The sequence below is a fragment of the Coregonus lavaretus genome (assembly GCF_964263955.1).
Source record: "Coregonus lavaretus genome assembly, chromosome: 1".
Classification (NCBI taxonomy): domain Eukaryota; kingdom Metazoa; phylum Chordata; class Actinopteri; order Salmoniformes; family Salmonidae; genus Coregonus; species Coregonus lavaretus.
The window spans coordinates 23,742,953-23,754,768 of NC_139988.1; the positions used below are offsets into that span (position 1 = coordinate 23,742,953).

The 11,816-nt window shown below is 43.3% G+C and overlaps 1 protein-coding gene across 7 annotated transcripts; it reads left to right on the forward strand.

Annotated features, from left to right (window-relative positions):
• The first annotated feature begins 1,087 nt into the window (after positions 1-1,087).
• On the forward strand, positions 1,088-5,685 carry LOC311129095 (serine/arginine-rich splicing factor 2-like). 7 transcript variants are annotated; one of them, XR_014613259.1, is made up of 5 exons: positions 1,088-1,627; positions 2,228-2,510; positions 3,946-4,042; positions 5,123-5,411; positions 5,469-5,685. XR_014613259.1 is itself a non-coding variant. In XM_084161374.1 (3 exons), the coding sequence occupies exons 1-2, from the start codon at positions 1,266-1,268 to the stop codon at positions 2,475-2,477; spliced, it is 612 nt and encodes a 203-aa protein (XP_084017500.1). In that variant the 5' UTR covers positions 1,088-1,265; the 3' UTR covers positions 2,478-2,510; positions 3,946-5,685. The 7 variants fall into 7 exon arrangements, 2 of the variants coding, with proteins under 2 accessions (XP_084017500.1, XP_084017501.1); XR_014613257.1 differs by having other exon boundaries at positions 3,946-5,411; XR_014613258.1 differs by having other exon boundaries at positions 5,123-5,685.
• Positions 5,686-11,816: the final 6,131 nt, after the last annotated feature.

Genomic DNA, 11,816 nt, shown 5'->3' on the forward strand with positions numbered 1-11,816 from the left:
GCCCCTCTGTGGTTCTTCCTGCTATCCCACCTTGGTTTCTCCCTCAACCAGTGATAGATCTAAGGTTGCTTGAGAGGGTAAGAGATGTTGAGGAAGGAGTAGATTCAGTTGTAAGTGAACATTTAAGAACACAATACTATGCTTTCTTGAATATATTCACAGTTGGATCTAAGGACCCTAAAACAGGGAGGACAGGAGCAGCTTTTAGTGTTCCTGAGTTTAAGGTGGCAGTGACAAAAAGAGCAACAGATCATTTATCTGTTTACTCAATGGAGTTGTTGGCCATACTATTGGCTGCAGAGTGGGTGGAGGAGGTGTGGCCAGACAGGGTAGTCATCTGCTCTGACTCCAGTGCAGCACTGATGAGCTTAAATTCAAGTGTGTCTCAGAGCAGACAGGATGTATTGTAAGAGGTTTTGCAGTGTTTGTATGGGGTGAAACAGATTGGGGTATTTGTGATGTTCCTCTGGGTACCAGCTCATGTGGGAGTAGAGGGGAATGAGGAAGTGGATATTATTGCCAAGCAGGCTCTTAAACATCCTAATGTTGAGATGGAATTGTCAGTAAAGCAGAAGCTAAGGGATTAATAAGAACAGTGGTTAAAAATAAGTGGCAAGAGTTGTGGAACAGGGAGAGTAAGGGAAGACACCTGTATAAGATCCAGGAAAAAGTGGGGGCAGGGAGGTCCTCAGGCTGAGAGAGGTGGGAGGAAAGTGTAGTCACTCTGCTGAGACTGGGACACACAAGGCTAAATACTACATTGAAAGTGGTGGGGAAACATCCAACTGGGAGATGTGATCATTGTCAGGAGGAGATGGAGACAGTGGAACATGTTCTATTTCAGTGCCAGAAATATGTGAGAGAAAGGGAGCGATTGTTATTAGATTTGAGGAGTAATGGGGTTGAAGAGCCAGGATTAACTGCTGGGGAAATCTTCAGGGGATGTGGTATTTAATTATGTATTTCGTTTCCTTAGGGAGATTATTGGGTAGGATTTAGACCTTCACTGTTTTTGGTTCACACTCCAGTCCAGTTTGTGGCGGTAATGCACCTTAAAGTTGGTTGCCAACCGCCATTTAAAATCCACAGAAGAAGAAGAAGAAGAAGAAGAAGAAGAAGAAGAAAAAGGAAGCTCCAGAGCCGCCATTTCATATACGAGCAGCTGAGAGAACGGGGTGAGGTGGGCCTAGAAATTGGCAAAACAAAAACAAATCTAAAATAACGATTTTGATCTTCGTCTGGTTGTCTCATTTTGAGGAGCAAAGATGAGCTACGGAAGGCCTCCGCCCGATGTCGAGGGTATGTCCTCGCTCAAAGTGGACAATCTCACGTACCGGACCTCGCCTGAGACCCTACGCCGAGTTTTCGAGAAGTATGGCCGGGTGGGAGACGTGTACATCCCACGTGATCGGTACACCAAGGAGAGCCGCGGTTTCGCCTTTGTGCGGTTCCACGATAAGCGCGACGCTGAAGACGCGATGGACGCCATGGATGGGGCCTTGCTCGACGGGCGGGAACTGCGAGTACAGATGGCGCGCTATGGCCGGCCACCAGACTCTCACTTCGGGCGCCGAGGCGGCGGTGGACCCCCAAGGAGGCATGGAGGCTACGGTCGCAGGAGCAGAAGGTAAGCTCAGGGACCAGTTTAAATCAATAAAAAACATTGTAGTTAGCCAAGTGTACCTAGCGATTGTAACATTGTTGTAACTTCAATGTACTGGCCAATTTCAGCCAAATTTGCAATGGTTTTTAATTTACCTAGCTAGTATAATTAGTAGCCCAAACGCCGGCAGATGGCGATAATTAGTTATTTAATCTTACCTTCCAAAGGCAATGTATTCAGCCAGCTATACACTCATATCCCCGAGTTTGTACATAAAACATTCTCAATTCAGGCTGCAAAGGTGTTGATTTCCTCCTTAACTCTATTTAATGGCGAGAAGGCGGGTAAGGAGGAAATAAAAACCTTTGTAGCCTGAATGGAAATTGTTTTATTTACAAACCGGTCCATGGGGGATATGAGCATGTAGCCGGCTACATAAATTCCCATTGGACTGTAAGATGAAGCAACTCAATATCGTCATTTGCCGGCCTTTGGGCTAGTTAGCTAGCTACCACGTTATCAGTTGAGTTTGCAAGTTGCAATGACGATATTGTAATTAGTTAATCAAAAACACATTTATCTAGCTAAACATTTCTACATTTTCCTCCTAACCCCCCCCCCCAGTCGTTCGGCCAGCCCCCGCCGGCGCAGACGCAGTCGTTCCCGAAGCAGGAGCCGCAGCCGTGGCCGTGACTACAGCCGCTCCCGGTCTCGTTCCTCCTCTAGATCCCGTTCCAAGTCCCGCACACCCTGCAAGAGCAAGTCCCCGTCCCGATCGAGGTCCCGCAGCCGCACCCCGGCTTCCAACAGAGGGTCAAGGTCGAGGTCCAAGAGCATGCCCAAATCCACCGAGGACAACGGAATCGAGTCTTAGTAACAACAGTTCCAACCCGGACCCAGTAAGACGGTACACAGGGGAGGGGAGAATGGGGGTGACCATCGGACAGCCACAGATATGTTTGAGTCATGGAGATAGTTATAGGATGCAACATTGCATATGTCCTGTTTTGAAGTAGTACATCTTCTACTACTTCTGAGTTGGTAAACAAACTGAAAGGTTGACGATTTACTGCCACCTGCAGTTATGGAATGTTTTCTCACTAGTATAATTAATTTGCTGATCCATCCAGATGACCTGGATGAAATTATGTGATCCTTCCTTAACCCATAGGAAGTCCCACCCAGTTGACTACTTCAAAGTGATAAAAGTCCTCAATGGCGATGCTAAAACGTATTTTGGGCACTAGTCTCTATGGTTTGCTGAATGTAGGACACATAATTACATAAGGAACAATTATAGGAACTCTATGGTAGGACACTACAGTGTTCTGCAACCTTAATAGTCTCTTGAATATTTGGGTTTAGTCACCAGCGTTGCAGTGTACCAGTCAAAACTGCAGAATCATGACCCTGGCGTTTCACTTGGTGTTGTAGAGGAAACTGGAAACTTAAGTAGTGTACAGAACAAACATTAAGTAATGTGTAGAACGTGCAAGCTACAAAAAGTAAAGTCAGGAAATAGAGATGGATACCTGCACTGCACACTGAATGTGCCCACAGATTTATTCAACAGTGTGTGGGTGTCTACCAATGTTTTAAACCCAACCAAACTGTCACATGAGCCAACATTGGTTTGGGGTGGATGTTATCTACAGAGCAGGTCAGGGGTATAGTTGGCTAAAATTGTTATTTATAAAATGGGCCAGGGCTTATAATTTTTTTGAGATGGGGTGTATTTATTGCGGGGTGCTGAAATCAAACCTAAATGTGGAATTCTCTCCTCCAAGCTGCGGTGTCCTGTTGTCAAACCGAGAGGATGTGGGGGTGTGGCAGATGGCAGTGTAAGAGCAGTTAGTGTGTTGTGACGCGACCTGCCTAAGGCTGTTGGTGGGGGGATGGCGGTTGCTATGGAGCAGGTCGTCAATGGTGGTGCGTGCTGTCAGTTGGTGAGATACTGTATGTTCACAGGACCACAGACAGAATGCTGCTGGCTGTACCGCTGTGTGTGTCTGGTCTCACTGGTGCAGGAGGGAGGACCCCAAGGTTTGTTGTCCAATAAATGCCTGAGTAAAAATAAGATTAAAATTGAGTTGGGGGGGGGGGGGCCTTGTAGTGTGAAGACCACCAACGCTGTTAGGAACTCTGTTCTTTGCCAGTAACATGGACAACTGACATGTTAGATCACCATTTAAAAACAAACTGACGAGCCCTCGATGGAATGGCTGAGAAAGGGGTTTTTCTATCTGACTTTAGATTAACACAACTAGACAATCAACTGTTCTCAAATAAGCAGCCTACCCTTTTGACCTCCACCAACACAGCTTGTCTTGTTTTCTTTCCAGATGTCAGACGATTGAGACATCTTCTCTGTGGATGTCGACCAGAGCATAAGTCTGCCAGTGGACACCTTTCTATGCCCAACAGAATACTGACCAAAAGGTTGTGACTTGGTCTAAAATGTTTTAAATGCTTCATTTTGGTTTGTTGCCCTGAAAGACTCTGTACTATATATTTACCAATGCGTGTAATGCCGTTGACTAGAGTCAAGGACATGTTTAAAGGTTTTGTGAGGTGAAGTGGTTTTTGTCTCATTGTTAGTGCTGGTTTGTTGCATATGAATTTGATTTCAACTTCTTGTTAATACATTATTTATGGTGATGTCGCTACACTTTTTTTCTTTTTAATTTAGTAGTCTTTTATTCTCTACAGAAGGATTCCCCTATTGAGTTACTGCTGTTATTCTTTTTTGCAGAGTTGAATTTAGCAAAGACAGTGACCCTAAAGAAAATGTTTTCCATTATTTTCTAAGCAAAACTAGCAACATGTAGAGGGAAACCATATAAGCCAAGATTGTATAAAAAAATATCTAACATTGTGTGATTTGCTAACCTACCTAGCAGTGCAGATACTATGTTTTTTGTTTTATGCATGTATGTACACTGAGTACACAACATTAGGAACACCTTCCTGATATTGAGTTGCACCTCCCCCTTTGCCCTCAGAACAACCTCATTTTGTCGGGGCATGGACTCTACAAGGTGTCGAAAGCGTTCCACAGGGATGCTGGCCCATGTTGACTCCAATGCTTGCCACAGTTGTCAAGTTGGCTGGATGCCCTTTGGGTGATAAACCATTTTTGATACACACGGGGAACTGTTGAGCGTTAACCCAGCAGCGTTGCAGTTCTTGACACAAACCGGTGCACCTGGCACCAACTACCATACCCTGTTCAAAGGCACTTAAATATTTTGTCTTGTGCATTCACCCTCTGAATGGCACACATACACAATCCATGTCTCCAAGGCTTAAAAAGTATTCCCCTTCATCTACACTGATTTGAAGTGGATTTAACAAGTGAAACCAATAAGGGGTCATACCTTTCACCTGGTCAGTCTGTCAAGGTGTTCTTAAGGTTTACTATACTCAGTGTATATTGTTGATACATTTTTTTATGTCTCTGGTATGCATTTACTTTCCTGTGAATTCTAACCCCCTCTTGTGTCATCTTTTGTGCAATAGGCGCAGTTGTGTAGCAGTTGAGTATTGCTGGTTAGCTGTTAAGGTGCGATGCAGTGCTGATGATGGTGAGGTGGCTGGCGGGGGCGTTGCGGTGCCCGGTGCAGTTGCTTCCCGGCTCTCGGCTTGGTGCTGCTGCCGTTTGCCTGGTTCTGGTTTGTAAGAATAAATCAATCACAGCTGTGGTGGCAGATCTGATCATCCCATCTCTCTCCCTGTGTTGTCATATGGTCTCTATCATTCCTGATGTACAAATACAATTCTTCACTTTCTCCATCCCAACCCTAGCCTGGTGGAACCAAACTGATCGCTGTGTTTAACATTGTTTCGATCAGGCTGGTTCCACCAGGTTATCCTACCCCCTCCTCCAACTGTGGTTTAGTCCTCTGTTGTGAGCTGGTTGTACCCAGTGTTGATGGAGTCTATTATGGCTCGATAGAGGAGGGTTGGATAAAGGGCATTCCACTAGCTTGATAAATTAGTCTCAGTGCATTATTTTGTGAACCCTCACAAGATGTCTTGTAACTGCTTCAGGTGAACGCTAATAATAAATGTGGTACATTTGTTGTTATGGACTGTTATTAGGTCAGATGTTGCGAGAGCTTGTCTGTAATGGTTGGCTTCGCTCCTTCACAGAGCTAGCCAAGACACAAATACATTTAATGTTGAGCCAATACAGCATATTACAATTTCAGCAAGTTTATACACTTCTAAAAATGACATCAAAAGGCAACGCATTGATGAGACCCTTTCCTTTTTATATGCACAAGCCTGTACCTGACTTGGTGTTTTCTCTATACACCCCCCCATGTCAGTTTGCAAACAATGTTTTACTTTTCTTTATACGTAATAATCCTTGAGTTAATAAAGCCGACTACAAACATGGTCTCTTTCTTGAGTAAGGCAGCTCCAAAATGCCGGTGTTTCAGCTTAGCTCGGTGCTGTCTGTGGTGGAGGATCAGCCAGGGAAAGCGCAGAGCGTAGGCGTTTGTAATCTTCGCTAGTTGCGCTGTGATTGGCTCAGTGTTCTGTCACTCATGGGGACACTATGTCACCGCAGAATCTACAGGGAGCGCTACGCAGCAGTGTTGCCAATTTAGCGACTGTCGCTATATTTAGCGAGTATTCAGACCCCTCTAGCGACACATTTTCAAAAAAGTGACTCGTGACAAATCTAGCGACCTTTTTCTGGTGTTATTGGAGACTGACGCGAAAGCACGTATCGTTCTTACTCTTTTCAACGAGCAGTGGGGGCCCCACCCCCGTCCCAAAGCACTCACAGGCGGCCCAGTCCTCGCGCAGCTTTTTACTCACTTTTTGTCTCTCCCGCAACGTTATTCCTCTCTCCTACAGCGTCCATCACAATTACATGCACATAACCAATTATGCAAATTAGGTGATGACGTCATTTAGCGACTTTTAGGACAGCCAATAGCTACTTTCCTTACTGAGGAGTTGGCAACACTGCTAGGCAGTTCAAGCCCACTTGGGTGCTGTCATAGATTTACATTAGAAGTGCCCGTCCAAGAAGGCTCAAGGTCATTGGCCACAGATAAAATTACATCACTGATCATGTCAACGTCATACTTTCAAAATCTTAACTAGCTAGACAAGCAGTCATCATGAATCATGTCGACAATCTTCTGGCAAATCCTTTTCAATCCTTGTCATATGAAGAGAAATTATAGATAAAATGTATCGGTGCTCATCTGCCATTGGACATAAACATTACACAGTAAGTAGAAAATTGCAAATTCAACAATGAGTGGTTTGGAAAGATTCAGTGGCTAACTGTGAGCGTTGCAAAGCGATCACTATTTTGCTTCCCCTGCCTGCTATTCGGTGGAGCGGGGTGTGGTCCAAGTCTGGGTTTAAGGATTTAAAACGTCTGAAAGGGTCTCTTTCTAAGATTAAAAGGATAAACATTCACACCCAACACCATGGATCAGGAAAGGTTGAATGCATTGGCCATGCTGTCAATCCAGCATGACTTCTGCGGCGTCCAAAACAACTGGGAAATCTCCGACTTCAATGCGTTCAAGACAACTGGGGAACTCTTAAAAAAAAAAAAAAGCTCAGACTGGGAAAATACGTTTTCAATGGTCATCCAACTTGGAATTCTAAGTCGGGAACTCTGGCCTCTTTCTAGAGCATCAACCTGAACATCAGTGGTGGAAAAAGTACCCAATTGTCATAATTGACTATAAGTAAAGATACAGTACCTTAATAGAACATTACACGAGTGAAAGTCACCCAGTAAAAAGTACTAATTGAGTAAAAGTCAAAAAGTATTTGGTTTTAATATACTTAAGTATCAAAATTATATGTAATTGCTAAAATATACTTCAGTATCATTTTCTTGTTTTTTAATTTACAGATTGTTGGGCACACTCCAACACTCAGACATAATTTACAAACGAAGCATGTGTGTTTAGCGAGTCCGCCAGATCAGAGGCAGTTGGGATGACCTGAGATGTTCTCTTGATAAGTGCGTGAATTGTACCATTTTCCAGTCCTGCTAAGCATTCAAAATGTAACGAGTACTTTTGGGTGTCAGGGAAAATGTATGGAGTAAAAAGTACATTATTTTCTTTAGGAATGTAGTGAAGTAAAAGTAGTCAAAATATAAACAGTAACAGATACCCCAAATAAACTTATTTATTAGGCTACTTTAAAGTATTTTTACTTAAGTACTTTACACCACTGCTGAAGGTCACCGACATCATGATTCAACCTTGTTTATTTTCTCCGAATTCCCAGTTGTCTTGAAAGCACCATAAATCCAGAGACTGCCAGACTTTGATGACAGTTTGCCCACAAGAAGGACCAACGCGCCACTTTTCAATTGAGCAGCACAACGGTGAGTCCAACAATATGTATTGTATGCTGCTGCAGAAAGGATATAATATGCCAGGATGTGTATACTGTAACTAAGAAAGTAATACTAAGTGTATGTTGTGCAGTAAGCCGTTAGTAGCCCATGTCTCTCAGCCTAAGAATTTGGTCCCTCTCCCCCTCAGAACTTAGCCTACTGTTCTGACTTGGTGGTGCACATGTAGCTTATAGCCTGTTTCAGTGAAATGTCATCATCGAATATTGTAAGAGCTTTCATTGTCTGCTTCTATGCCACCATTATTTATCCTACGGTTCTGACTTGGTGTACAGGGAGAATACTGTAAGAACGGCCCATGTTCTGAATTCTGTCGCTGTCCATTTCAAAACTGCTGAACAAATGGGCATATCGACTACGTCTGTCTTAGCTTGCTCATTAATGTCTTAATTGAAATTACGGCTTGCCTCTTATCTGCTCAGCTCATCGTTCCCTTATGCCATAGTTTGTATATCTCAATTTACCATAAGTACAAAAAGCTTATTTCTCAAAAATGTTGTGCACAAATTTGTTTACATCCTGTTAGTGAGCATTTCTCCTTTGCCAAGATACTCCATCCATGTGAGGCATATCAAGAAGCTGATTAAACAGCATGATAATTACACAGGTGCACCTTGTGCTGGGGACAATAAAAGGCCACTCTAAAATGTGCAATGCCACAGATGTCACAAGTTGAGGGAGCGTACAATTGGCATGTTGACTGCAGGAATGTCTACCAGAGCTGTTGCCAGAGAATTTAATGTTAATTTCTCTACCATAAACTGTCTCAAATGTCATTTTAGAGAGTTTGGCAGTATGCACAACCGAAGACCATGTGTATGGCGTTGTGTGGGCGAGCAGTTTGCTGATGTCAACATTGTGGACAGAGTGCCCCATGGTGGGGTTATGATATGGGCAGGCATAAGCTACAGACAACGAACACAATTGCATTTTATCGATGGCAATTTGAATGCACAAAAATACCATAATGAGATCATGAGGCCCATTTCTTTAAGGTATCTGTGACCAACAGATGCATATCTATATTCCTAGTCATGTGAAATCCATAGATTAGGGCCTAATGAATTTATTTCAATTTACTGATTTCCTCATACTGTATGAACTGTAACTCAGTAAAATCTATTAAATTGTTGCGTGTTGCGTTTATATTTTTGTTCAGTATATATAATGTTGTTGGGTCTGTAACCATGTTTGCCAAGTTCAGTAATAGACCCATGTAATTCCAGTTGATATTGCGAGGGTTGTTTTTGTTTGCGCAGTGCGCTGTCTGTGCGTCGGTATAGGCCTATTGTCTATAAAAGTGGATCTTCGTGATTGTATTTTCCTTCCTTTTTAGACCAAATAGGGCTAATAAAATACTACAAATGGTAGGCTAACTGTGTCTCGCTCGCTCCCTCCCTCTCTCTGTGGTGACTTAAAGAAGAGTGAAGTTAAGGCCTCAACATCTTGCTGAATTTATCTGAACTAACATCTATCTGAATTTCTGTCTGTGTCCATTTTGAAAGTGCTGAATGAAGGCCTACCTCGTCGCAGCTCGTTTGCTTGCACTTACACTTAGAGCTACATGTTAATGATATAAGAACAAAGATTATTAATTTATTGAACATAAATGTAATAATGTTTGTGTGTGGGTCAAAAGTCAAAACTCATGTCGGCATTTGTTATTATTTAAGGAGAATGCGGTTCTTATCGAGTTACACAAATCCACAAGGAGTCGGTGGAAACCATACAGTGCATTCGGAAAGTATTCAGACAGCTTTACCTTTTCAGCATTGTTACGTTACAGCCTTATTCTAAAACTGATCAATTAAAAAAATGTCCTCATCAATCTACCCACAATACCCCATAATGACAAAGCGAAAACATGTTTTTAGACATATTTGCAAATGTATTACAAATAAAAAACGGAAATACCTTCTTTACGTAAGTATCCAGACCCTTTGCTATGAGTCTCAAAATTAAGCTCAGGTGCATCCTGTTTCCATTGATCATCCTTGAGACGTTTCAACAATTTGATTGGAGTCCACCTGTGGTAAATTCAATTGATTGGACATGATTTGGAAAGGCACACACCCATGAGGTTGAAGGAATTGTCTGTAGAGCTCAGAGACAGGATTGTGTTGAGGCACAGATCTGGGGAAGGGTACCAAAACATTTCTGCAGCTGGCCGCCCGGCTAAACTGAGCAATCGGGGGAGAAGGGCCTTGGTCAGGGAGGTGACTAAGAACCCAATGGTCACTCTGACAGAGCTCCAGAGTTCCTCTGTGGAGATGGGAGAACCTTCCAGAAGTACAACCATCTCTGCAGCACTCCACCAATCAGGCCTTTATGGTAGAGTGGCCAGACGGAAGCCACTCCTCAGTAAAAGGCACATGACAGCCTGGTTGGAGTTTGCAAAAATGCACCTAAAGGACTCTCAGACCATGAGAAACAAGATTCTCTGGTCTGATGAAACCAAGATTTAAGTCTTTGGCCTGAATGCCAAGCATCACGTCTGGAGGAAACCAGGCACCGCTCGTCACCTGGCCATTACCATCCCTACGGTGAAGCATGGTGGTGGCAGCATCATGCTGTGGGGATGTCTTTCAGCGGCAGGGACTGGGAGACTTGTCAGGATCGAGGGAAAGATGAACGGAGCAAATTACAGAGAAATCAATGACCCTAAGCACACTGCTAAGACAACGCAGGAGTGACTTCGGGACAAGTCTTTGAATGTCCTTGAGTGGCCCAGCCCGAGCCTGGACTTGAACCCGATCTAACATCTCTTGAGAGACCTGAAAATAGCTGTGCAGTGACCCTGACCCTCCCCATCCAACCTGACAGAGCTTGAGAGGATCTGCAGAGAAGAATGGGAGAAACTCCCCAAATACAGGTGTGCCAAGCTTGTAGCGTCATACCCAAGAAGACTCAAGGCTGTAATCGCTGCCAAAGGTGCCTCAACAAAGTACTGAGTAAATGGTCTGAATATGTAAATGTCATATTTCAGTCTTTTTTTAAATACATTTGCACATTTTTCTAAAAACCTGTTTTTCCTTTGTCATTATGGGGTATTGTGTGTAGATTGATGAGGATTATTATATTTTTGGATCCATTTTAGATTAAGGCTGTAACCTAACAAAATGTGGATTTCAGTCAGAGTGCAGTATAAATGCAGTATGCAGTAAATACTGCGTCCAAAACCTTCTTTTTTTTTTACTGCAGTAATTTTTCAGTGTAACTGCAGTTATTCTGCAATTACTGCGTCCAAAATACCAGTTGACTGCAGTTACTGCACTTTTACCGCAGTTTCAAAACTGCAATCCTTTTTTGTAAGGGGTCTGAATACTTTCCGAATGCACTATATGTATTTAAGCAAGTAAGCCATATTAGCTATGGTTTTTAAGAACGCAGTAAATGAGGCGGAATGAACTGTTTCGCTGCCAGAGGAGACTCCACCTGATAGCCAGGTGTAGCGGGGTAATAATTCACTCCATGGTGCTTTCGGGACAGCTTTATGTAGGCCCTAACAGTTTGTGGGCACCGTTTGTCACCGTTATAGTGCAATTAATGTATTGTTTAGTTTAGTGTAGTGGCTTTGCTGGCATGCAATATTTACATGCTAAAATCGCCACTGGTCACAAGTATGGTCACTTTCCACTGATAGGATTACCTGTAAAGCACCTACTAAGTGAGAAGCTTGCAACGTGATGGTCACCCTATTTATCCTGTCCTGTGTGTTTTGGTGCTGCTTGAGTCAAGCTTTCCTAAAGCATTAGCTATGGAGGCGTGTCCGTAGGAAATTACGTTTCCTTTCGAGGCGTGTCACGG